The 25,599-nt window shown below is 42.8% G+C and overlaps 4 protein-coding genes across 7 annotated transcripts; 2 read left to right on the forward strand and 2 right to left on the reverse strand.

The window, feature by feature from the left end:
• Positions 1 to 257: 257 nt before the first annotated feature.
• On the reverse strand, positions 258 to 3,692 carry bor (ATPase family AAA domain containing bor). Its single transcript, XM_033345884.2, has 4 exons — positions 3,312 to 3,692; positions 2,420 to 2,894; positions 1,315 to 2,338; positions 258 to 1,225 (listed from the first exon to the last, which is right to left on the reverse strand). Exons 1-4 carry the CDS (start codon positions 3,505 to 3,507, stop codon positions 1,088 to 1,090), a joined length of 1,833 nt encoding a protein of 610 aa, XP_033201775.1. The 5' UTR covers positions 3,508 to 3,692; the 3' UTR covers positions 258 to 1,087.
• Positions 3,693 to 5,752: 2,060 nt separating this feature from the next.
• Positions 5,753 to 12,723, forward strand: LOC117163710 (uncharacterized). Of its 2 annotated transcripts, XM_076622210.1 has the most exons (6): positions 5,753 to 6,870; positions 6,951 to 7,534; positions 7,635 to 7,871; positions 7,947 to 8,174; positions 8,239 to 10,767; positions 10,867 to 12,723. In XM_076622210.1, the coding sequence occupies exons 1-6, from the start codon at positions 6,047 to 6,049 to the stop codon at positions 11,028 to 11,030; spliced, it is 4,566 nt and encodes a 1,521-aa protein (XP_076478325.1). In that variant the 5' UTR covers positions 5,753 to 6,046; the 3' UTR covers positions 11,031 to 12,723. The 2 variants fall into 2 exon arrangements, with proteins under 2 accessions (XP_076478325.1, XP_033202147.2); XM_033346256.2 differs by having other exon boundaries at positions 7,635 to 8,174.
• Positions 12,724 to 12,981: 258 nt separating this feature from the next.
• yps (Y-box binding protein ypsilon schachtel) lies at positions 12,982 to 21,497 on the forward strand. 2 transcript variants are annotated; one of them, XM_033346322.2, is made up of 7 exons: positions 12,984 to 13,432; positions 14,932 to 14,995; positions 15,799 to 15,832; positions 15,936 to 16,197; positions 16,293 to 16,603; positions 17,757 to 17,819; positions 18,169 to 21,497. In XM_033346322.2, the coding sequence occupies exons 1-7, from the start codon at positions 13,372 to 13,374 to the stop codon at positions 18,211 to 18,213; spliced, it is 840 nt and encodes a 279-aa protein (XP_033202213.1). In that variant the 5' UTR covers positions 12,984 to 13,371; the 3' UTR covers positions 18,214 to 21,497. The 2 variants fall into 2 exon arrangements, with proteins under 2 accessions (XP_033202214.1, XP_033202213.1); XM_033346323.2 differs by lacking the exon at positions 17,757 to 17,819 and having other exon boundaries at positions 12,982 to 13,432.
• On the reverse strand, positions 21,273 to 25,597 carry LOC117163715 (SET and MYND domain-containing protein DDB_G0273589). 2 transcript variants are annotated; one of them, XM_033346303.2, is made up of 9 exons: positions 24,741 to 25,487; positions 23,937 to 24,087; positions 23,771 to 23,865; positions 23,438 to 23,642; positions 23,243 to 23,364; positions 22,754 to 23,158; positions 22,487 to 22,688; positions 22,164 to 22,379; positions 21,273 to 22,053 (listed from the first exon to the last, which is right to left on the reverse strand). In XM_033346303.2, exons 1-9 carry the CDS (start codon positions 25,123 to 25,125, stop codon positions 21,717 to 21,719), a joined length of 2,118 nt encoding a protein of 705 aa, XP_033202194.1. In that variant the 5' UTR covers positions 25,126 to 25,487; the 3' UTR covers positions 21,273 to 21,716. The 2 variants fall into 2 exon arrangements, with proteins under 2 accessions (XP_033202194.1, XP_076478334.1); XM_076622219.1 differs by having other exon boundaries at positions 22,754 to 23,364; positions 24,741 to 25,597.
• Between the last annotated feature and the right edge of the window lie 2 nt (positions 25,598 to 25,599).

Consider the following 25,599-nt stretch of genomic DNA (forward strand, 5'->3'; position numbering starts at 1 on the left):
AAATAAATTTTTTAGCTTGATGCGTAAAAGTTTATATTGTTAGCACTATCTTACTCTTTCTTTCCTTACTATTCATTTTATTACAAATGCTACATCTCGTGTTAACATGTTAATTAATATTTCTTTTCAAATCGAATTTATATTTTAGTGCTTGTAATTTCTTTTATAATAATACCGATGTTGGTAATAAAGAACATTTATTTTTCAAACAATAAATAATTAATTTAAAAGAATTTAATTTTTCAAATAAACAACAATAAAAAGATATTAAATATTTATTAATAATTATAAGAGTACATTTGAACGTTCCTTAAACGTTTATATCGAATTATTTTAATGTGTATATATCTATGATTATTGTAATTTAGATACAGAATCTTATAAGATAGGATATTACATGTACATGAACTCTTTAGCAGTACTGTTGAATGATATCGATTAAATCTGCATCCTATTTTCCACAATTTCTTATTAATTTAAAACCTACTAGTCTGGATTCCTGAGAATTTTCAATTACTATTTATTTAATCCGATAAATTCGGATTAAATAATACGAAATTGACAATATACAGAAAAGTTCAAGAAACTTACTTAGAACTTAGAAATAAACGAAAAAAAAAGAACGTAACTGGTAGTAAAATATTAAAGTACATATTTGAATTTTAATGATTTTTGTGAATTTTTTAGGATTTGTAAGACTTCTGTCTCCATTAAATTGTAACTGAAGTACGTTTGAGAGCATATTCGCTGTCAGTCAAGCACTCTTATATACAAATACACGCACACACATATATATATAATAATATAATATATATAATATGCATATACATATATAGATATAGATATATATATATATATATATGTATATATATGTGTACGTAATGTTTAATCCAGCTAGGAATTTACAACAAATATACTTCTACCTTAAAATATTTATACACGTATATTTTGTATAGAAAACAAAAAGTCAGTATTAATTCCGTCCTCTCGTAACAGTATCATTTACACTTTCTCCACTGTCATTTACTAATAATTGATTTCTTAATAAAATATCGCTTGCAACATTTTGTGCAATTACGGTAATTAATTAAGCCGCCGCTATGGAAGTTGTGTCCGACGATGATTCGTCTGCTGTCTTGGATTTTATAGGCTGAATCTCTATTTCTTTTTCAGTGGCGTAAATCGATTTCGCCTCTTGCTTCTCTTGTTCGCTCTGCCACTGAACCTATACAAATCCCAAATAGAAACAAATATTATAAATAATTTCTCAACATTATAAAAAAGTAAGAACGGTAAAAAGTAATTATTTATCACCTTTTGCTTGTGTTGCTTAACAGCCTCATTGCACTTATCTATAACCATTTGTTCCGTTAATACACCATCTTCGGAAGCATAAGCTGCTGCTTGCCAGGTGACACCTAATTTCGCTAGTTCCCTTCCAGACATTCCTTCGGTTATTTCGGCTACTTTACTACAAAGCGCGTTATAATCAAATTGTGCAACTTTTAATCTTTTATTGCCCTCGATCGCTGGTTGAAGAACGAATTTGTCAAAATAAAGTCGAACTAAACGTTCACGTTCTGCCCGACCTGGTAAATGAAACTCTACCATTTCATCTAATCTATCGTTTACAGCCCAATCGAATTGTTCTGGTGTGTTTGAGGCGAGAATCAACATGAATTTGTTGCTTTGCTCACCAGTTCTGTAAAGGAACGCATTTAACATCGCTCTCAAATCTTCTGAAATATGCTCACTCGATCGCTTCCTTAAAAAGGCATCCGCCTCGTCGATGAAAAGCAACAGACCTTTCCTGGATGTTGCTGCCCAGTCGAAAACTTTATGAATAGCAGTAACACCATCTCGACCCAATGGTGCCAAATCACCACCAGTAACAATCGCGTAATCCATACCCGAGTGTTCCGCTAACTTCTTTGCGAACATTGTTTTACCCGTCCCAGGAGGGCCATGCATCAATATATTTCTATACATCCCGCGGTTTTGTTTCGTATTCTTCGTAGCTATCGCGATGTCGCGTAATCTTTCTTCGAGCTTTGGTGCTAAAACAACACCGGATAAAGCATCGGTCTGCTTACTTTTTAATTTCTTTGTCGCTTGGATAGGATGCCTTAACGTATCCAATATTGTAAATCTAGAAGTTTCTCGAACGAGAGACGGTTTCCCTAGCCGCGATTCTATGTATCGCGCAGCGACACCCGTTGTACCTTTCGCGGTATATACTCCGAAAGCCAACAAAGACAAGCCTCCAGCTGCAGCGATAACTTTATCCCAGTCTTGAAGAAAAGCTGTGAGCCCAGTGCCTAATACCGATCCAGCGGTTCTGAAATTAATATTCGATAAATATCATTCGATACATTCAATTCCGCTATCGTATCGACGCCCAAATTGTTTTTCTACTCACTTTATCGACTCCAAAACTGTTACTCGTTTTTCGGACGCTTTCACCCTAATTTGCTCTATATTCAGATCTTGATTTTCTCTGTCTATTTTTGCTTTCGCTTTAACTTCTGCTTCCAACTTTTTCATTTCATTTCTGTGTCTCAATTCCATTTCATGTTCTATCGTGGCTTTCCTCATTGCTTCTTGTTTCGCCACTGATTCTTCCTGCCTCTTCAAATTTTCATCGTTCATTCTCTGTTGTTGTATCAGTTGGTCATCGTATCGCTTTCTTGCTAATTGATCTTGATATTGAGCTCTCATTTGATGCTGTTTAGTTTCTTCTTGCAAGACTTTTCTCCTTTCCTCTCCGTCAATACGTTTTTGTTCTGCTTTCATTTGCTCTATACTAGCTTCATATTTTTTTACTTCTGCCTGTCTTTCCATCTGTTTAGTAGTTTCTTGCATTTTAGATAGCTCTAAAGCCTCTTTGGCATGCACTATAAAAAAAAGAAGAGAATAAGAATTTCGCTTGAGATACGCTAGATAAAATGCAAAAGCTCAAATAACTTACATTACAAAATTCTCTATTTTACGCATCAATGTAACGTAATTATGAGAAAAATAAGAAAAGCAAAGGAAAGAAATTATAGAATGACTGAGAAATGAAAAATTATTAATAAAAGTATTGCGAGTTGCGTAAAAATTTACCGCTTCATAACTATTTTCATTGATGAAAACAATTTCTGAAGACGGTATTCGATAACGAATCATTGCATCATCATGGAATTAGACTATTATCGGAGTATCATGTTATACAGAACATGAGGTCCTTAACCTAGTAAATCGTTGTTTGCTTACGTAACTTCGCGTAACAATATTTAATTGAAAGAAAAAATGAAAGTAACCGATCATACAAGATTTTTCGAGCTCCTTGGCAGCTGTTGCTGCTCTTTCTAAAGCACTCGAGTCAAATCGATACGGTTCCATTTGAGAAATTCTAGGCGGTGGTGCACGATCATCTCCGCCTCCAGCCCCATCGGATGCCGGTGGTTGTACAAATTGCGAAAAGTCTTGCGGTTGTGCATTACGATACCCAAAAAGCCACGACATGGTTTGCTGTACTTTAAAATGCTGTTATAACCGTTGGCCGACTAGGTCGATAGCACTCGTGTCTATTAACCTTCCTGTTTTTACTATCACGAGGAATTCCCACGTGCGCTGCCAGTGTGAAAACTGAAACAAGTGGATTGTGGACCCATTTATCTCTCTTAAAACCTTAACTGAACAATGAAACGGACGGAAATGGAAAGTCCAAATTATATTATATGTACCTTACATCAGTTTACATATTTTGAATAAATTTCTTTCTATATGATAATCTGTATAGTAATGTACAGGAAATAAATAAATGACATTTAAAAGTAGCTAAAAAATTCAAAAGTAGAAATTTGGATATTTGAGAATATTATTTATATCTTTGCTATTTTCTGCTGTAACACATTTCATAATAATTTATATATTCTTCCAATTTTATTTAGAACTAGAAACACTCGTTATTCGAAAATAATCATGTATAATTCAAATAATAATATCATGTTATGTATATTATATATGCGTACGTATTCCGAATTCCAATCTTATTGTTATTCTAAATACGTATATAATCTAATGTAGCATATTATAATATAATAATTTGCCCATTGCTTATTGCTCTGAATTGTTTTTCATGTAAGATACATATAACAGGGTTTTTTTTTCTTATCAAATGGTACTAGCTGTATTATTTAGTGGTACTAGTTTAATTTATAGATTTGTAGAGATGAGATTTTAATTATTTAAACAGTAGAGCGATTAAAATGATCAGGTGGCCATCTTTAGTAGACATTTTATGTATACTTTTGTGAGAGAATATTTCTCGGGACTCGTACGATCTTTGCCAAAGTGAGATGGTTTTACTAAACGCTTTAAACGATGGTTTACTAAACGGTTGGTTAATTAAAAGAGACGAGTGATACAATTGTAATAGTCGATTCTATCAAGATCACTTTAAATAAGAAGGAAAATTCAAAATTTTTGCTTAGAAATATAACTTTAATCAATCAGCAACTGTCCGTTGTTCTCGATGACCTTTCGTCATCTTTCAGGCAGTGTCATAATTCCATGTTCATAAAACTCTTGAGTTTTGTTAGCAAAAAACTGAATTAAATACGAGTTTAAATCAGCAACGGCATTAAAACTTTTATCATTTAAGGAGTCCTGCAAGGAACGCGATAAATGGTAATTTGTAGGCGCAAAGTCAGGGTTAAATGGTGATGTGGCAACACTTCCCAATCTAGTTCCAATAATTTTAGGCGAGTGACCAAAGATGAGTAGAACTTTGCATCATCATGCTGGAAAACAACACGTTGTTGTTTTCCCAATTCCGACCGCTTTTCTTGAACTGCATCTATCAGTTTGGCGACATGTTCAACGTACGCGTTTGGAGTAATCCTTTTGGTTTCTGGGAAAAGTTCAAAGTACAGAAGTCCTTTATAATCCCACCAAATTAACAGTACCATCATTCGTTCGTTTTGCTTCATGTCCGGTTTTTCCCGATTATCCTTGTTATAAAATATCCACCTTTCGTCACCAGTAATCAGTCGTTTCAGAAATGGATTAATTTTGTTGCGTTTCAGAAGCGAATCGCAAATGCTAATGCGTTGCGTCAAATGACTTTCGTCAAGCTCATAACGAAGCCATAAATTCAGTTCCTTGTAACACGTAAGCTGTTTTAATTTGTTTATAACGTATTCATGCGGTACATGGAAGTCCTTTGCAATTTTACGCGTTGTGTATTTAAAATCTCTATCGATAATGTGCCTGATAATGCTATCATCAACGTAATCTGGGAAGCCATGTTTACTAGATTGCCGAGCATTTTCACTAGAACGAAAGCTCCCAAACAATTGTTGATACTGATTTTCGTTCACGGCTTCTGTCCCAAACATGGCACATATCTTCCTTTGTGCTTGCGCTACGGTCTTGTCTTTTCGGAAAAAATACATTAAAATATGTCTGATATGCTCGCTTTCGAAATCCATTTTTAAATTGGGATAAAAACGAAATTAAATAACTAATCGATACAATTTTTTCATTAAATTAAAGGTGAAAGTCTAAACAACAAGAAAAAGATATACACGTTGGCAAAACAAAAAAATGTGCGACAAATGTATTGACAAAATCCGCAGGCACATTTGCCAACCCAATTGTTGCTCGCTCAATGCTACTCTGTAATTATACGCTCGCTATTCGATTCTATGTGACTCGCTATAATGACTCGCTTATTCGACTGTATACTTGGATTTTTGACCGCCATGCTATAGTATGACCGTCGTACTATAATAGCGGAAGGTTGATCGTAATAGAGGTTGTAAAATATTTTATAGAAGTCATCATTTGATCGGCGATTTAATAAGAAAATGTAAAGTTTTAGTCGAAATTTTTTTCTAATAAATTAAAAAATACGTTAATAACTGGGGAGACGATAATTAATATGTACTACGTAGTAGTTGCTACGTCGATAATGTCGTCGAGTATAACGCAGCAAGGTTCCGGTAATTCAGTGAATGTGCTCTTTTCAAACATGGAGAGGTTATTTGTTTGAAATAATATGTGGGAATTAAGAAATCGGAGTGTGATCATTTTAGTAAGTGTGTTGAGTGGGTGCGTGTTTCTGTACAACGTTTGGGGATCGATTTTTATTCTTACCATTTCATTGTTTCTTACGATTTATGCGTGCTATTTTTTAATTATCAACGACAGCTTATTGTCGCCGCACGCGTTCCTTTTACTGGATTACTGCAAACACATTTCTTTCGAAGTTCGTACGAGTTTCGGAACTGTCATCGATCACGTATACCTGTATATCCGACAATTTTTTGAGGCTGCGATTCGCCGTTTTCGAAAACGATATCTAACCGAAAGACGACCCTACTCTAGGATGGAAAGACGACGAGGATCGAATTATCAGCTTAGTACCGATCCTTATCCAACTAAGAAACGTTCTTCCCATTTTGGATCGATCACGCAGATTAGCCCAATTCCAAAAAATTTACAAAAAGCCAATGTGTCAAACGATATCACTTCGAAAATGTATTTTTATCCTAATTCCGAACATTCGTCATACGATCACGATTCCTTTGTTACAAAACGTACTTCGACACCAGTGTTGTCACGAAATAAAGAGGAATTAGAAAATCAAACGTTCAAGTTGTCACCTTCTGGTCAAGTATTATCAAAGAGACCACCGTCTCCTCTGTATGGACAGAATCATGTTCTGATGCAGGTAGAAAATTCAACGTATTTTGACGCCGAAGGTTCTTCATGGGATTCTAGCGTAACTGCTAAAGTAGATACAAAAGTAGGAGAAAGAAAAGCTATTCAAACAGCTAGCGGGCCTCTCTTAGCATCGACTAGATACAACATTGATCCCAAGTAAGTAGTCTAAACTACCTTAATCGATCATAGATATTCGCAGCTCTGTGCGAGTACAGAAATTTGTAATATAATTGCAGAGTATACAATGACGTAACCTCTCCAGGACTTACGGCTCGATTGACTAAATATGCTACTGAAGCAAGCAACAAATTGGCTCATCAATCCAAATATCGGGTAGGGCAATTTCCAAAAGTAAATCTCCATGCTAGTTCAGTTCCATTGATAAATGTGAAGTCTATGAAAACAAGGACGCCGGCAACAGTTAGAGTAGCACCGTCTCATACCATACGATATTCTCCACCATCGAAGCAAAATATTTTGTCGAATGTGCGTCACTCTGACAATAGTTGTTCCTCGCCTAGCGTCGCCCAAGCTTTAAGGGAGATATCGCTAAAAAGACACGCTTCGAGGGAAGATGTGGCTTTCGACCCGGCAAAGAAACAACGAAGAGATATCGTTGCTAGTAAGGAATTTGAGGTACAGGATGAAACAAAGCAGAAAAGGAGCAGAGAAGAATCCTTGAAATCGGAAGAAGATAGTTCTCCCCAAAGTAATAAAATTGTTCGACCCACGAAACGTACTAAAACACCGTCGTGTTACGATATTATAAATTCACTCAGTTCTAGCAAGCATGTTGTTTCCGGCGTCAAAAGGAAAGCTAGTAAGTAGTAGGTCGAAATAATTTGTAATCTTGTAATGGTAACGATAACGACAACGATAAAATACTTGGACTTGTTTTACATTTGGTTTGTTTATTTTAGGAGACTTTTCACGAAGCGGAACCCCAGATTTTGAAAAGCATTTTAAATCTTTGGAATGTGTTCAAAGTGCTAGTACTGAAACGGTAGCACAAGTTCACAGCACAAGCTCAAAATGTCCTGACTACGAGTTAATGGAGAGAAAAAATAATTCACACGCGTGTAACTCTGCCGATAAGCTACAAGAACATTCACCGTTGAAGGGAATTTTAACAGCTAAAGGAAATTTCAACAATGAAAGTATAGAAAATGAATCAGACCGCAAACACACAAAACGTTTGAATGCGCAGAATAGCGATAAAGATTATTCCGTAGAATCGATCGAGTCCATCGAATCAGCCAAGTTAACACACAAGTTATTTATGAGGGCAGAACCGGAAAGAAATGAGAAGTTACGGATGTTGGTCGAAGAGCAGGGTAATATACGAGCAAAGTTTACTACCGACGATGTAGAAGAGATAAAGAAGGAAGATATTACAGATATGAGGCAAACGAGCATGAAAGCAAGACTTCAAAGCATGTTTGATGCCATATCTGGTAAAGGTAAGGAAATTCAACGTGCGAGTACGTTCATTTTTAATTTACGAATATTCGTTTTTGTTTCCAGGTGCCAGTCGGATTAATCCAGACGTGGTGATTCAAGCGGAAGAAGTAAATGCCGTCAAGTCTGTCGCATGTACTGTCACTTGTGCGACCCTTAATTCTTCGACTACCACTACGAACGTTAATACCACACCCATTTCCACATCGGCTGTGGCACCTAGTCCTGGTAGCAGCGAATCGAATACAAAGTCACCAAAACACGTGGCTTTTAATTTACCAGCCAAAAATACTTCTTCGAATACGAACGTTCAGTTTGCCGATACGTCTGAGAGGAAAATTGAAAACGTGTTAACTTCCGTGGCAGATAAAACGATCAATTCTACTCTTGGGGTTACGCTTTCGACTACGAAATCTGAAATCGTATCTCAGCCTGTTGTTTCGAACTCAACTACGACCAGTTCGATGAGCTTTAACGTACAAAATTTCGATTCTAACAAATCAACTACGATCACATCGGCGACAAGTACTTTGCCGATTGGTACCACGTTCGTGTTCGATACCGTGTCTGCTACTAATAAATCCCCTCTACTTGCTGTTCCCGCAACAACTACCATTTTTGGGAATGTTACCACTGCTGCGCCAATATCTTCGGTAATTTCTATGAGTACGACTGCAGCAAACACTAAAAACGAGCCGAGTCAAAGCAACCCAAGGACAAATGTTTCGCAAGTTGCAGCAATCTGTTCGACGAGTGTGAACGTATCGATCGGAAATATGAAAGGCGGTATGATCTTCACATCGCCACACACAAATCCAGCAAATTTAAGCACTGTCGCGGAAAAGAGAGAACAGAATACGGGATTTACATCGATCGACACGAAAGCAAACGTTATGCCATTCACAAGTATTGCAAATATTACTGGCTCGAATGACGCATTGAGTACAAAATCGAACGTGAACGTATCGACGCCGTTGTTTACATTTGGAACCAAAACTAATAATCCATCGACAACGTCCACCAAGTCCGAAGGATTCGTATTTGGGTCAGCAGGGAATGCGTCAGTAAATAGCGAAACGTTTGGAGCTTCGACGAGTACGTCTCGACAGGCTTCGATGATTCCTAACGCAGCGACGTCTTCGAATAATGGTAATAGTGGCACGCAAGCTAATAGCGTTACGGGTGCAAGCTCAGCTAATACCGGTTTCGAAGCAAACCCAAAAGTTAGCTTACCTACATTTGGATCATCGACAGACTCGACCTTTGCATCGCATCCTTTGTCCAGTTCGTCCGTAAACGATAGCAAAGCTGGCTTTTCTTTCGGTAAAGCATCGATGACGACAAATACAGCTACCGGTACCTCGAATGTAGGTCCATTCGCTGTTGCGAACAATAATTTGCCTTCGAGCTTTGGAGCTTCATCGTCGACGTCGACGACGTCGACGATCAATAGTAGCACGGCCCAGATCGCTCCGAATACCGGCTCGATATTTACTAACCCGTCGTCCGCTCCATCGATCTTTGGGACAACGACAGTGAGTAATCAGCCAGTTTTTGGTACGTCTAACTTGAGCGTCAGCACAGTTACCTTTACTCTCCCAAAGAGCACGACCACGTCAGTTTTTGGTTCTAACGTTGCCACTACTTCTGCTGGATTCGCATCCACGAATTCGATGCCAATCTTCTCGAGCATAGCCGGTGGGTCATCTATGGGAGCAATAAACACAACTTCCATTCCGATGTTCGGTTCTAGCGCGAGTACATCTACATCCGGAATAAACACCGGCGGAACAAGCAACGTCAGTAGTAACTTGTTCTCAAACGCGAATGTGACCACCTCGATATCTATGTTTTCTACGACGAGCAACATCTTTGGTCAGGCGAATTCGGCAACAGGTACGAGTTTCAAAAGCAGTTCGGGAGTATTTGGAAGCAACAGCGGTTCGACGTTATTCGGTTCGACGCAACCAACTACGTCATCGGCGTTCGGTGCTGCAAATGTTCCCAGCAATTCGACCGCTTCCACTTTTGGTTCTACCAACATTCCCGTGAGCAACGCATCTGTCCCGGTTTTTGGCACTACAACTACCGGTACCCCCGACTTTGCCTCGCAAAATCAAAACAAGGAGAATCCAGGAGCGCCAACTTCTGCCTCGCAAAACTTTGGTATGAGCTCGATATTCAGACGCGACAATACCGGTGGTGCTCCCGTGTTTGGAGCCGCGAACAGTACTACCGGTCACTTCAATTCTTCCGTGCCGAATAACACGTTCGCCGGGCAAAACGTCTCTATCTCGTCGAACCCTACGTTCGGCATGGGAACTGCATCCACAGCAAACGGTCCACCAGCATTTAGTGACAGCAACAAGGCATCACCGTTCGGAGCACAATCTTCCACCTTTGGGACTCCCAACGTGTCCTCTACTCCCACTTTTGGAAACGCTAATGCGAACGAAAGCAACACCTCTGGAATATTCACCTTTGGAGCAAACCAAAAACCACCGCAACAGAACGCTACCGCGTTTGCCTTTGGCAACAATAACAATACTTCCGCTTCAGCACCTTTCCAGTTTGGCACGACAACTTCGAATTCAGGTGAAAACTATTCTCTATCTTTCTTACAACTTTAATTACGCTAATATCTTCTTGTATCCTCGGTTATACATTTCGATTAATACATTTTAAACAATTCAGGTACAGGATTTAATTTCTCCGCTCCAACAACAACTCCATCCATCAACTTCGGCACAACAAATTCCACAACGACATTTAATGCTTCCACGCCTGGTATGTTCAGTATCGGCAGTGGCTCTACCGCTTCAAGGTCCAGAAATACACGGACCAGAAAACTGAGATGATGGAGAATGTAAATCTCGCTAGCATCTTTTCGAATATTCATCGTGGAAATATGTAAACGCGTTATTTGATTTTTTAATACCGTTATTCTGTAATTCTAGCATCGTAATTCGGCAGAATCTTGTCAAAAAACGATGCCCCTCAAATTCATGCAGTTCTATTGCACTGAGAACAGAATTATAGAATAGAATCGACATTTTAACGTTACAGTTTTCACCGTTGTTAATCTTATCCATCTTGTACATACGAAAATGTTAAAGCGGGTCTTTATCTATCACTGTGTTAAAGTCTGCTTAAGTTACATTACGTGTAATGCACATGCATATATATATGTATATACATATATATATATACACGTACAGGTATATAGAAGAATAAAATGCGTGATTGTTTTATTAAGGAAAATCGAATACCTATTACAAGCGTGTTTGCTCACGGAACATTGTATATTTAACTTTAAACGTTCATCGATCTATGAATCGTCGATGACGCTAATTATCCTTTATCTGCTAACTTCTTACCAAGAATCGAGTTTTGATAAACGTTAAAGGTTCTTCATATTTATTCGAGTGACATTTATACTATATCCGGCCACTAAAATGTTTTGGACATACGATATTTAATTATTGTAAATTTTCTGTCTTTTTTTTCCTTTTTTCTTCTTTTTAAACATTTTCTTTTGTATTTTTTTACGCAAACAAAAAGGTTCGAGCGACGAAAACGCTTCGTGTTTTGAAATAAGTCATCAATTTACAAATTTCCGACATATCGATAAACATATTTTTTGTTTTGAACGCGATGAAATCGTCAATTGCAATAGTTTATTTCGTTTTTATTTTTCATGATACTTTTATCCCTTTTCCTTTTTTCTTGATACGATAGCTAGTTCGGATATAGAAATAAGACTTATAGGTGTGTAAACGGAGATCACTTTTGTCTTCTTTATTCGATACAGAGGAAAAAGTAAAACAATTGTAAAAGAGAATGGGTGAAGAAGAAGTAAAAGGGCAACAAAGAGTATTAACGCTCGCCGACAAATTGGCGTAAGTACGTCGAATAAAAAAGTAAGCGAAACGTTCATGACGTTTATAATCGAACGATTGTATCTTACGATCGAGGAGCACAAAATACTCAATCGATATGTGAAAAGTAACGTGATAGAGAGGCGGCAACGGAACATACAGGTGCGGTTCTCTATGCCATGTTGTAAGAAATGCGTAATTATTTTTTTCTACATTTTCAGGCAGATATATCATCTCCGTAAGGAAACGTTGTAAACTTTGAAAAATGTCAGAAATACGAATACCAATAGTGTTGGAGAAATACATTTTACACTTGCGATGTGGTTTTCCCTCACAACCTTTGTCCTTGGTTGTTTATATGTACATATGTATGTATACTAATAATACAACTACATAATTCCACTGTGTATCCGCTACGATTCGGTTTCGTAGTTTATAGCGTTAGTCGAATTTCACTGTAAAAGGTTCGTTCGTTAAAAATCGTGCCGATATATGCCTATGACCTGTATCTTGTGCCTCTGATATGTGTTTCAAAACAAGGTGACATAAAATCTATCCGGTAATGTCGTTAAAATTATTATAAGTACGAACGGTACGTCAATGCTTGTCACGATATCCCAATAACTGCTCTACGTTTGTATTACAAAAACAAATAATAATTCTAGTACAAGAATTTAGTAGCAAAGTTATTCGCGGCTAATATTAAGAGCGTTCCGACGCGAAATTGTATCGTCAATCCAAATTCCGTTGGAAATGTCGTTTTAGATTTGGTGGTAAGCCAAAGCGGTGAAAAAGTCTAATCAAATTTCATTGGTACTTAACGGTGAGGGCGAGGAGGGGCGGGGGGGGAGACAGAGAGGGGCAGAAATTCGGAACGAAAGCACAATTAAAAGAAGAAGAAGAAAGGAACGAAGAAGGGAGAAGAGACGCGAAAAGAAGAAATGTCAAGTATTGTAAATTGTATCAATATCGTTAAATGGTTAGCGATCGGTAAAAAGGATCGAACAGAAAAGTAAAGGCGCGCGCGGCCGAACGAGGAAAAAAGCATGGTGGAGAGCGAGCGTGCGAGGAAGAAACCGAGGAAGTAACGCGTGAGTTACGTCACGCGCGTTCCGTGAAACTCTAGCCAGGATTGGTCAAACGAGCGGGTTTGTTTGCGAGCCAACCTATCATAGAGCTCGTTAGACGGGAAGGATGTTTGTACGGTCGCCTGGAGGCGCAGCCATGTTGGGAACATTAGAAGGGAACCAACACCACAACCAGAAAGACGGGAACATCTAGGTTCGGCAGCGGCGTGTCTTAACACCTTAACACCACCACCATGGCTGACCCGGAAAAACAGCCCGAACAACCAAAGGCTGGCCAGCAGAAGCTGATCATCGGTAAGCGAGTCGTGCATGTACCTTAAATATCGTGTCGCGTTTAGTTTGCCGGTATGATAATCAACTAGAACGAGAGCGTGTTGGTTTCTGCGACGATCGCCCGCATGTAATAATGGCGTCTATGAGAGCAGCAGACGTTCAGCCATGTGGCATGCGTCCGGCAAGCCGGTTACCATTCCTCTTTGTTTTATCTACATTTTCTCCAATTTTTTCCATAGAAGATCATCGAATTTCCAATACGTTTATTTCTCTTTCGTCCCTCCCCACTCCCTCTCTCTAGAGTTATTCCCTCCTTCTCTCTCTCTCTCTCTCTCCGAAACGGAATAGCTTACACGCGCTTATCCAACATCGAGTTCTACGAAATTTCTGTTCAATTCAAATATGATGAAAAAAAAAAACGGAAGAGAATAGAAACGTGTAGATTAGAATGCGTTCATTTTTTTCTTTTTCTTTCCGTTTTCTTGTTTTTCTTTACTCCATTTTACTTCGTTTCGTTATCCCTCTTTATTTCACCCTGCGATTTACGTTTACATCATAACCTTAACCCGTGTATCGAACAAATAAAATATATAATCTGTAATTCGTGGTTACATTGTAGTTACGTCATAGTTACATGCAGTAGTAATTTCTGGAAATTTCCCTACTGCCTTTCCCGTACGTTTTCAACGTGTTTTTCGTAAATCGACCTAAACACTAGTTGGGTTACGTAAGTTTCGGTATACCTATTCGTTAAATGTTCGCTTCCGTTCGAACGATTCGTTTTCGGAACGGACTTGAGCGCGCTGCCGTCGTCAGCTTCCACTTTAGATTGGCTTCGCGGAAATTTACTTTCTTCGAACGAAAAACGAAATAGGAGCGAAACTGCATTTTCAGTTGAAGTTCAGAAACATCGGGTCTTTACAGATCGCTGCTCCTTTCCATCTAGAACTGGATATTCTCGTTCGTTGATACGATTCGAAGGAAAATTGAAATGTTAACGGGCAAAAGTCCAAGAAACTGTTACCCAAGCGAATTCCAAAATTTCAGCGTATTGTTTACCCTGCTGCGAACGATCGGTAACGCGGGCTGTTTGCTATATAAACATGGAATTATCCTAAGAATAATTGGCTTTTGATTACGAACACATCGCAACAGTTAGTAAATATAAATATTTCTCACGAATGGTAAACTAAATACTTGTTGCAAAGAGGATACAAGCTAAACAATATACGTGCCTTGATTTTACAATTAGATCAGTGGTGCGTTTATTCAGAGCGGACGAGGCATTTTTAATATATCACCATTGATTTTGGTTTTCACGCTGTCGTTTTATCAATTCCGATATTTAGCCGTACCGTCTGCTCCGGTTTCTACCTTTTCGAACAAATCGAATCGCCGGATTCCCGAGAAATGGCTCAATTGATTTGTTTATCGAGGATGCTTTTATCGACTAACGCGACGCATAACGTTGTGTGTGCTAGATATTTAATTAGTACTATTTTGTTTTTGTTGGGTTTCAGCTAACAAAGTGACCGGGACTGTAAAGTGGTTCAACGTGAAGAGTGGGTACGGATTCATCAACAGGTTAGTAACAACGATTTACCGTTTTTCATTTGTTTTTTTCTTGTCTTTTCGATCGATCGATCGATCGTATCGAGAAGATGTGGATCTCTAAATTTCGACCGAACTCGAAATGATTGGCGAAGCTTTTCTAACGCGGATTCGTTCTCAAGCTCGATCCAAACGTTCTAACATTGGCAAAATAGACGCTTGCTTCGACACGTGCATCGCCAAATCACATTCGTTCGTCCACGGTTCCTCCTTTATCTTTGGCTATTTCTAGCATTTTCCTATCCGCATCCCCACCTTAGTCCATGGCACTCCACCCCACTCTATGCTATTTCTTTTCTAGTTCCTTTTCATTCTCTTCCTTTCCCTTCTTCGCGCCACTATACATATACCATATACACGTGTGTGTACGCGTGTATGTACGAGTAGCTATCGGATGCGCTATGCCTTTGCACAGTGGCCAAAGCATCGTTCGTTTTCGCGCAGCACAACGATTTTCGTTGTAACGCGAGTTTTTCGTAGGTCAGAGAAAAGTAAATAGTCGGACAGAAAGTTTTTTTCGGCAGAAAGTTGTCGCAATCGAATTACCACCGCTCATTCGTACCTTTGTTCGCGCCGTTTGCGCGTATTCAATGGTATCGTTTCAAGTACACGGTGGTAGAGAAAACGACTGTCTGGACATCCATTGGATCGCACATGGAAATACTTTCCATTTGGTCCATGTTCCCAGACGCACAACAAATTTTCCTCGAATCGCAAACAAACTCGTCTCCTCTTCGATAATTCGATCGTTTAACGCTTCGTTTGATTTGTTTTAGGAACGACACCAAGGAGGATGTATTTGTTCATCAAGTGAGTAGTACATTTATTTTGGTAGTAGTTGAAAGGAATGAGCTACGATTGGATTTCGAATATGCGAATCGCCGATCACGATGATAATTTTCTGCACTTATAGTCAGCCATCGTGAAGAACAACCCAAGGAAGGCTGTGCGCAGTGTCGGCGACGGTGAAGTGGTCGAATTTGACGTGGTAATAGGCGAGAAGGGTCATGAAGCGGCCAACGTTACCGGTCCATCCGGGGAAGCAGTAAAAGGTTCGCCTTATGCTGCCGACAGGCGACGTGGGTATCGCGGAGGTCATTGGTACATCAGTCAAAGACGTGGAAACACTCGACCTCAACGTAGACCTCGGGAAGGTCAAGACGGTTACGAAACCGGTGAGTAAAAGGCGGTTAATGTTGTCTTTTGTTGTCGAGTTTCAAATGGAATGGCGGAAGGTAGGATAAACACGTTTGCTCACTGTTGGTTCCAGGTGAGGGTAAGACCGGGGACGAAGCGAATGTCGGCGAGGGAGGCGGACAGCAACGACGTTACAGGGTTCGACGACAATACGATGGCTACTATCGTGGATCGCGCCGTTCTGGTCCATCGGCGCAACAACAAGGAGATAACACCGGCGACGGTGGCGAACAAGGTGGCGAGACTGGCGGGGACGGAGGCGTGCCACGTGGTGGCGGTCGTGGACGCGGAGGACCCTCTCGTCGTTACTTCCGTCGTAATTTCCGCGGGGGAAGAGGTGGCGGACCTCCGCGTCGTCCTCGTAGCCAGGACGGCCAAGTAAAAGTCCGTAACGATTACCTTCTCATCTAATCTGTTTTTCTAGCGACTTTTGCGATATCGAACCTATCCTTCGGTCTTTGCTTTCTATCGCTCCATTTAGCGTGAAATTATCATTGTTTCTCGTTGATCGTTTCTTAACTCCTCTAGTCTACTCGATCTAGCTCTCGCTCACTCTATCGTCGTATATTTCGAACCTCGATTACCGGACAATCGGCCCAGGAATAACGCGACGCCACGGAAATCATTGTCTGGTGTTTAGCTCAGCTTAGTAACTCGATAATCCTGCATGGTAGATTCCGTTATCGATTCGATAAAAACCTTTTGATTTCCCTATTAGATATCTCGTGACAAATTCGTGGTAGATTTAGAGTCATTCTATATACTTCGAAAACCATTCGATGCGCTACCGTCATCGTTCTCTTTAAGTATACGCCAAGAATTATTTTCAGTTGTAACTTTGTCCTATACGATTTTTCGTTTATCGATTCGTTATTTCGAATCGACTGTAAAAAGGGATGACTCTAGTATGAACGGTTATATGGATCGATTAGAAAGCTAGTCCGGAGATTTTGCATTGTTCGTTTTCGAATCTTTAGTTCTTCTTTGTACGATACACTTGTAAATACTCGCATCGTAATCAACGGATCGCACATATTACGTGTTTCTTCTGTTCCTACGTTGTACTCCCATTTCTTTTTTATCCTATTCTAAGTTTGGTTCAAGTTTGTACATTTATTCAATTTCTTTTCTTTAACTCTCTACTTATTTATTCATCTATGTATCTATCTATTAATCTATCTACCTATCCATCCATCCAATCCATCCATCCAATCCATCCATCCAATCCATCCATCCAATCCATCCATCCAATCCATCCATCCATCCACCCATCTATTCATTCGTCATTCACTTGTTTATTTATGTCCATGTATGTATGTATATATATATATATACGTGTGTGTGTTTATATAATTATATTTGCACACACGCGCGCGCGCGCGCGCACACACACACACACACACTCTCTCTTTCGTTAGTTTCCTGTCGTATCGTTATCACGGCGATCACAGAAATCGTGACTGTTCGGTCCGTTGACGAATCTTTGGCGTAGCGCTTAGCACACACTATTGCACGTATCTTTTTGTACTCTTTTCAGTCGGAGCAGAAGTCGGATGCACCTAAAGATAAGGATGCACCTGTCGCTGTCCCTGCTCCACAGGTAACGTGGCTTTATTTTTCTCTGATCCTTGCTTCGTATCCTTCCGATTGTACATCCATCGCTCTACGTTTTCCTATGCTGGAACTATTCTCGACTTACCATTTATACACTTCTTTCTTTCTGCACTTTACACCTTGGGATCAGTTTCTCCCGGTATCTCGTTAGCCTCGATCCTTTTCAGCGTGGACATTGTGTTTCCGCGCCTCGATGCTTTTCATCGCTCTTTCGTGTCGTACATTTTTCTTATCGTAAAATTACTTCCGTTTTGCCGTCTGTTTTGCGAATCAGCAAAGCATGGCTCCTAATTCAAACATAAACGATCGTTGAACTTTGTCCGTTTGACTTGCAGGAAAGTCAGCCGGTTCAGAACACCACCACCGAAAGCACCGCTTAACCAAGAGTAATGGTACCACTACAACAAAAACACTCCTTTTAATATATAACACCAACACCCGTTATACACCGAAGCAACAGCAACGACAACAGCAACCGCAGCAGCAACAATATAACATAACAAATGAAAAAAGTTAAAAAAAAAAGCGAAACAAAAAAAAGCAAGAAATGGAAGGAAATTGCGGAACATCGCTCCACACTCTCCCCGGCAGAGAAAGAAGAATAAGAAGCGTGTCCGATATGCTGCCGGAATTAGTTGATAGAATACGCTGGGAAGCCTCGTCGCGAAGAAGAAACACGATCCACGACATGTATCGACTACGAGCGAGCAAACTCTCGAGTTGGACTTACCGCCGTACGACCACCGTTTTTCATTATATTTCTGTGAAAATTTACAGATTTTCGATTGTGTAAATCTCGTCACCCGTCGAAATTCAAAAGATTGTAAGAAAAAGCGATCGGAAGAGACGCGGGAAAGAAACGTAGCCGATGAATGACGGTTTTATTCCGCGAACTGGGACGAAACGGCGGTAAGTCGTGTATTTTGGAGTATTTCGTCCGACGACGGCGGTGAAAATGGCAAAGAAAATGCGCGATTGTAACGCAACGAATTTCGTTCTGCGTCAAGTTACGAAAGTTAGGTAATCTCGATCGTGGAAGAAACAACGAAGAGAGAGAAGAGAAGAAACACGGTGATGGGCTACACAATACGAATTCGAATAGGCGAAAGTGGTATTTTTGTTCTTGTTTTTGCGTATTTATTGTTTCATACGTTTTAATTTTTCTTCAACGAAACGCATTCGATCGTTTTACGCATATATATATGTCTTTGAGTTTAACGCGATGCTCGCAGAGTTTTTCTCTTGTCCGTGTACATGTAATCGGTAAATGCGCGCGCGCGCCCCTGAAATCATAGGAATACGTTACTACGCGCGCTTACCTGTCATTGTGCCAGCCAGCTTAATCGTTTCAGTTTCTCTCGAAATTACTCCGTTCTTTTTTTTCCCCCCTCCCCCTTCATTGAAACGCAATGTTCGATTCGTTTCGAAAACCAGTCGTCCGTCGTGTCGCTTTTGTCTCTTCGGTCCTCGTTGGTTCGTGGCTTACATATGCTTTGCAAAATCGCAACGAGAAGATTCGTTCGATGATCAGCGACTAAATCCAATTATAAATCTCATAGAATTTTCTGTCCGATCGCGTAATTTAGTGACGCGAAACAAATTGGCGCGGTACCTTTTGCGATCGCTCGTATCAAATGACGCGATCGATGCCCCAGGAGGGCACGAAACGTATTATCCGACGATAAGCAACGAGATGTCACGCGTAAGGCGTTAACCGAGAATCCGATCAATTTTTGCCGTAATTTTCGGTGTAACGAGTCGATAACGTTCGATCATGTTGGAAGAACTTTGCCGTCGTTGCTCGAACGTATCGATCCTCGGAGATGTCGGAAATTTCCTCTCGATTGACAATGCAAACCTGCGGTTTGTCAGTGAGTAAATGAGCGAGCGAGCGAGTGAATGCGCGAACGAGTGAGATAGAGCAAGAGAGAGAGAGAGAGAGAGAGAGGGAGAGATAGAGAGAGAGAGGAAGAGAGAGAGAGAATAAGAGAGGACGAAAGATTTATACACTTTTGCATGAAAACGGAACAATTTTTTAAATTTTAGTTTGTAGTTCTATCGTCGGAAAATAAAATGTACAATTTTCTTTCCAAACGCTTCGAAGTTGAGCGCGCAAATTCGTTGCATCAGATTTTATTTCATTTCAAGCGAACAAGATATCTTTTAGTTTTTTTGTCTCTGTCTCAATCTGTGTCTGTGTCGTCATCGCAATCTTTTTTATGGTCGCTATCGTCCTATCGTAAGGCTATTTTGCGATCTTCGTTAAAACGGCTTGTGCGTTAGTCACCTCGAGTGCTTTTTGCAATAGAGCCTGGAACGGTGAAACACGATCGGGAGAAAAGAGCGACGAGGTGAAGACAGAGTGGAGAGTGTGTGTGCGTGCATGCGTACAAATATAGCGTAAAATGAGGAATAACAACTGCTGATCCTCGTGTTCCTCCGCGGTCGATCGAAATGAAAGCGGGAACAGGGAAGATAGTAGCGCGTCGGTTCGTCGTCGATTCGTCGTCGAATGCGCGCTGCTTGACGTTTCGCGTTTTTTTGTACGCGATCCATACAGAAGGATGTGTTGCCGCGGGACGCGAGCTAGCGACGAGGAAGAGGAGACGAAGAGCGTGAAAGAAAATAAGGTAAACGACTCCTGGACGCAGAACGTTGTAATTGTATGCGGAAAAAAGAACGATGCATGTGTTGGAAGTGAATATCGGAATTAAAAAAGAAATAGAAGCAAAGAGAAAAAAAGAGGAGTCGTGCGCGGACCAGTATGCTAGCAGGCAACGTAACGTCGAACTTGAACCGCGTTTGAAGTGAACGGCGAGCACGGAGCGCGCACGGTCGCGAACGGTGATCCCTCGAACGAATTGTAACGTCGGCGCGTTCGCGTTTCGAAGGCCTGTGGAAATGCGTCGAGTAGGAATCGTACTCGGCGCTCTCGATACTCTCGTATCGTTCCCCCTAGCGCGGCGCGTGTCTTTGAAATCGCGCTCGTTTCTCCACGAGGAACGAGATCGAGAAGGTCGCGCGTCACGATTCGCGTACCACTCGCTGCGACAGTCAATTAGTTTTAATTCAGCTTTTCGCGAGGAGCGATCTCGATGATGAGAGAGACGTCCCGGATTGCGCGGGACGGAACGGATGATGAAAAAAGAAAAAGGAGCGAAAGAAAGGGGAGAATCGAGAGAACGCTCCCGTGTCTCGAAGAAGAGAGAGAGAGGGTAGTCGTCTAATTACACGTAAAGGAGGAGACGTAAATCTTGCCGGTCGCGACACGGATGCGCCGCGTTTGCCGCGCGCGTCCCACGTGTCGCCGCTCGATCGAAATCACCCCGGCGATCCATCCTGCTCTCCTCGTCCTTGCCCCTTACCTTCATCTTTACCTTCCCCGTTATCCCTGTCTTCGCTTTCACCTTTGTCCTTGTCCTTATCCTTACATCTCTCCTTACCCTCACCCTCACCCTCACCCTCACCCTCACCCTTACCCTTACCCTTTCCTTGTCCGATTTCCGATCCGCATCTTTCATATTCTCATTTCCTCGAAACCCCAGTGAATTTTGTACCGAAATGCGAAACTTTGAAAAGCTACTTTCATATACGGAATTTAATTTTTTCACGAAACATGTGCATTATAAAAAATAAATGCCAAAAAAATCGCAAAACTCACGAACCGAAGGTGAAGTTTCTTACGTTTGCGTCGAGCTCACTTTCTTCTCCCTTTTCCCCGATCCTTTCGCGCGCGATTTCAGCAAAAGAAGTTGCGCTCCTCAACGTTTTTTAACATCTTTATTCGAACGACCTTGAAGATGAGAGAAAGCTGCCTGGAACGAGCGTACGACGGTCGTTGGATTTCCCCGTTGGTTTCGGAATCGATCGGCTCCGCTGAGATTCACTCACGGAAAGCGATCGGGAAGGAATCGGGCCGATAGACGTTGCCTTCGTCCGCCATACAGGCACTGGCTGCGATTTCCGCCAGGTGCGTGTCCTTGTGAGGAGGTACGGCCACTCTGTGAAATTTGCTCGCTGCCTCGAAGAACGCCTTCAACGCTCTCTCGGGTTGTTCCTCGTCCATCGCGGCGAATCCCTCGGCGTACAGGTGCTCGCACTCGCGCACCCGGTCCATCGGTTCTCGCAGGTTGATTCTTCGTCGACAGGACGAACATTCGATGGATCTGTCGGGATCTCGGGGACGCGGGTGTAGCTTGGAGCATCCCTCGGTCGGACACCTGCGATCGAAAAGCAATTCTCTCTCCCTCGCTCGCTCTTACTCTCTGCCTCGCTTTGCGAATGCAGGCGCGAATACGCGGTACTATAGGTCGAAGAAACAAGTTCACACCTCAGTCTGACCATGTCGTTGGTCAAAGTCTCGAAGCGTGGCCAATCTTCGCGGCAAGCGGTACACTCGCAACGAAACCAGTATCTCGCGGCGAGAGTTCTCCGTCGATCCTCCAGGCTTCGTTTGGTGAAAATCGGCCCGTAGTTTTCAGCCACCGCGTCTCCGGCTCGGAGACTGCGAATCGCCCGAATCACGATAGATCGACCGACGAAGTATCTGTGGCAAGAGAGAGGGAGAGAGAGGACGATTTATCGAGTTAAAGCTACGCGCGTAGGTGTACGACGAACGGTCGGTCGGTCGGTATAACTAAAGCTGTAGGGTACCTGGTTACCGCGGGATAACAGTCGTGATTGAAGCGTGCAACGGTCGGATAGATGGCCACCCCGATATAAAGGGGCCTGCTACCGCGGAACCGATGTTCGTTTCCGAGTCGCGTCTCGAACACCTCGTGAGCGTTGAACTGCAGCAGCTGAAGATGTTTCAGCAGCAGGCCGGCCACCGCGATTTCTCGATCGTTGGGCGTCTCTGAAACGCGAACAGCACGCTGCTGAAATTGCCGATCGATCGCGACACGGACCGCGCTCAAGTACCTCCGTCTCTCGTCGCTGTCTCGAAAAAGCCGACTCTCTGCAAACACTTGAGAAGAAAGGCCGCCATCAGCGATCTCTCGAAGAAATCCTTAGCCGTTCTGTGTTTCTCGTGCGTAACGAGATCGTACACCCGCAGATCGGCCGCGTCTCCTTCCACGAGTTTCTCTCGCTGCGTTCCACGAGGGACTTGCTCCGCGGGTTGCTCGCGTCTCGAATCGCGCAGTTTCCTCCTTCTCGAACGACGTTTCGCCGACTTGCTAAGTTTCGCCTGTGCTTGCGTGCACGGTCGTGCGACCTGTTCCTTCTCGTTGCAACTTGACGCGCGGCAGATCTCGATGCAGCCGGTCAGTCCGCTCTGAGTGGTCATTCGCAGAGCGAGCATGCTCAAAACGCTCATACCCGAACCTGACGAAACGACGAAAGCGGTTGCCTCTCGGTGCGAAACACCGTCTATATCGATTATTTCGAGAATCGCTCGTTCCATACTACCTATCAGTAGCGCGAGAACTTTGCACTCGTATTTATGGTAGCTGGCCATCGCCGCGTCTCTGCACTCTCTGCCGCAGAAGGCGACGCTGCTGCAGTCCGGACATCCTATCGGTGCTACGAATCTGAAAGGACGACGGGCATCTGTAGGAAGTTGCCGATATGGAGCGTACGCGGCGGAATCGAGCCGTCACTCACCTCGAGAAACAATGTTGACAATGCGTACCGAAGAATTCCGGCAGCAGAGTAGCCGCGTACGGCGCCTCCACGACCAACCTGTCCCCCGGTTCGATCGGTTCGGCGGCGATCGCTCGTTTGCCCGCGTTCTCCGTCTCCTCGATGTCGAGCAAGGTGGAGGCGCCCGGCAGCCGCGGATTCTCGTCGCTGGCCAATCGGGCCGCAGCTGCGAACGAATCGAAAGCGGTTTCTCCGTCGCGTCGTCTTTTCGCGATATTCCTTCGATCGATCGACGGAGCAAACGTCTCCGTTCTTCTCCGTTGGGGCGACAGCCACGAATCGCCACTCACCTACCTTTATCACGCGACGATGTTCTCGCGGGCAACAGCTTCTTTCCGTTCGCACGTACGAACGTCTCGCACGCCTTCTTCGTCCGAGCAAACGTCGTCCTGAAACAGCACTTTTCCTTTCAGCCGGGTTTCCGTCTTTCGCCTCGTCGTCTCGACTCGTCCAGGCTCACCGTAACTCGTTGGGCAGATCGCCGTCCATTTCCTCGACGAAACTCAAATCGCGAAGGGCGAGCTCGTGCTCGTTGCAGGCGAGAAACGTCTCGGCTCTGGCTAGGAGCGCGAGCGGTAGTCCGAGACCTCGATCGACCGTGCGGCATTTTCCTGAAACGGGACAAGGGAGAAAAGAGAGAGAGAGAGAGAGAGAGAGAGAGAGCGAGCGAGAGAGGAAAGAAACCGATCGGACGATCGATCGACGGATGTGTGACATCAATCACATTTCAACCTACATCAGTGATAATACATCGACGGTCGACTTTCGAACACTTTTGGACACATCACCACCTTATCATCGTAGCATACACCAAGACTGTGACGCACCTTAGTCCACATCGGAGATAGGATATGGACCCCCGACTTTTGGACACTTTTGGATACATCACCACCTTATCATCATAACATACACCAAGGCTGTGATGCACCTCAGTCCACATCAGAGATAGGATATGGACCCCCGACCTTCGGACACTTTCTACATCATAACCTACACCTAGCCCCTCAACATCCTAAAACCAAAACGTATATAAACCGAGACTTCACCCAGCTCGGGTAGTTCTTGTTCCTCTTCTAGTTGCTGTACTCATACAACCCCTATTCTCCGGTTCGGTGTTATTTTGTAAGTGTGAACATTTATAATAAAGTTTTATAAAGGAAAATAAGTAGTTGGGCTACGACTCAGCCTTCTTACTACCACCCAAGTACCAACTTTACGTGACAGATGGATCGTCGCGAGTCTACTCGCCAAGAGAGAAACAAACCTGGAAGGGGAGCGCGAAGAACGGCTTGACCGAAGAGCAACAGAGCTTTCCGTCGATCGCCTGCGGTCGCGGCCTCGAATCCCTCGAGCCTCCTCGCTCTGGACACGTCGGCGTCCTTGCCGCGGTACAGAATCTCCGTTCGATTCAACGTTTCCAACACCGTGTCCTTCACCTTGGCATCGGTGAAGATGGCTCGAATCCTTTGCTCGTCGCTGGTCAGCCGTCCGAAAACCTGGCAGATCCACCGCTCTCCGGCGACTCGCGTCGCGTTTTCGCTGAAATCTCGGAAGAATCCCTTCTTTCCGGATCTGAGAGTCTCCAGCGAGCACAGGTCCCTGTAAGATGGGTCCGCTCGCGCCTCGTCGATCGCGTTAATTCGCTGCATCTCCAACTCGCTCGAATCTCCGTGAACGCTCGCGCTCGAAAGCGGCGAATTTCGGCAGATTTTCGGCAGAATTTCGGCAGAATTTCGGCAGAATTTCGGCAGAATTTCGGCAGATACGGTAGAGATAGCACGTTTACGAGCGAAAAAAGCGGCGAGATCGGGTCGCGAACGATCCAGGAGAACGAATGGCGAACGTAGCTTCGTTGTAGCCGTTGCGACCCTTTCGCCAACCGGTCGAATAATTTTAGACAAAGTCGACCTTGCTATTTCCGTCTCGAATTCTCGCGCGAGTGCGCCGCGCTTCTGCCAGCGTGTCTCCGTCGGCGTCTATCGTGGCTGCTGCCGCCACCGCCGCCACCGCCGCCACCGCCGCCACCGCCGCCACCGCCGCCGCTGTTGCACCATCTCGCGCGTCCTCCTCACCTTCTCGTTGCTACCAGAAATCGAAAGATTCGGACGCACGGAGGAAGAAGC

The sequence above is a fragment of the Bombus vancouverensis genome, chromosome 10, assembly GCF_051014615.1.
Source record: "Bombus vancouverensis nearcticus chromosome 10, iyBomVanc1_principal, whole genome shotgun sequence".
Lineage (NCBI taxonomy): Eukaryota > Metazoa > Arthropoda > Insecta > Hymenoptera > Apidae > Bombus > Bombus vancouverensis.

Coding starts and splice junctions, on each gene's coding strand:
- bor (XM_033345884.2), bottom strand. CDS start 3,507: ATGTCGTGGCTTTTTGGGTATCGTAATGCACAACCGCAAGACTTTTCG. Junction 2,895..3,311: donor CAAGGAGCTCGAAAAATCTT/GTATGATCGGTT, acceptor TTTTTTTTATAG/TGCATGCCAAAGAGGCTTTA. Junction 2,339..2,419: donor ACAGTTTTGGAGTCGATAAA/GTGAGTAGAAAA, acceptor TATTAATTTCAG/AACCGCTGGATCGGTATTAG.
- LOC117163710 (XM_033346256.2), top strand. CDS start 6,047: ATGTGGGAATTAAGAAATCGGAGTGTGATCATTTTAGTAAGTGTGTTG. Junction 6,871..6,950: donor AGATACAACATTGATCCCAA/GTAAGTAGTCTA, acceptor ATATAATTGCAG/AGTATACAATGACGTAACCT. Junction 7,535..7,634: donor CGGCGTCAAAAGGAAAGCTA/GTAAGTAGTAGG, acceptor TGTTTATTTTAG/GAGACTTTTCACGAAGCGGA.
- yps (XM_033346322.2), top strand. CDS start 13,372: ATGGCTGACCCGGAAAAACAGCCCGAACAACCAAAGGCTGGCCAGCAG. Junction 13,433..14,931: donor CCAGCAGAAGCTGATCATCG/GTAAGCGAGTCG, acceptor GTTGGGTTTCAG/CTAACAAAGTGACCGGGACT. Junction 14,996..15,798: donor GGGTACGGATTCATCAACAG/GTTAGTAACAAC, acceptor GATTTGTTTTAG/GAACGACACCAAGGAGGATG.
- LOC117163715 (XM_076622219.1), bottom strand. CDS start 25,125: ATGCAGCGAATTAACGCGATCGACGAGGCGCGAGCGGACCCATCTTAC. Junction 23,643..23,770: donor AACATCGTCGCGTGATAAAG/GTAGGTGAGTGG, acceptor ATTCGTTCGCAG/CTGCGGCCCGATTGGCCAGC. Junction 22,054..22,163: donor AACGACATGGTCAGACTGAG/GTGTGAACTTGT, acceptor TTTCGATCGCAG/GTGTCCGACCGAGGGATGCT.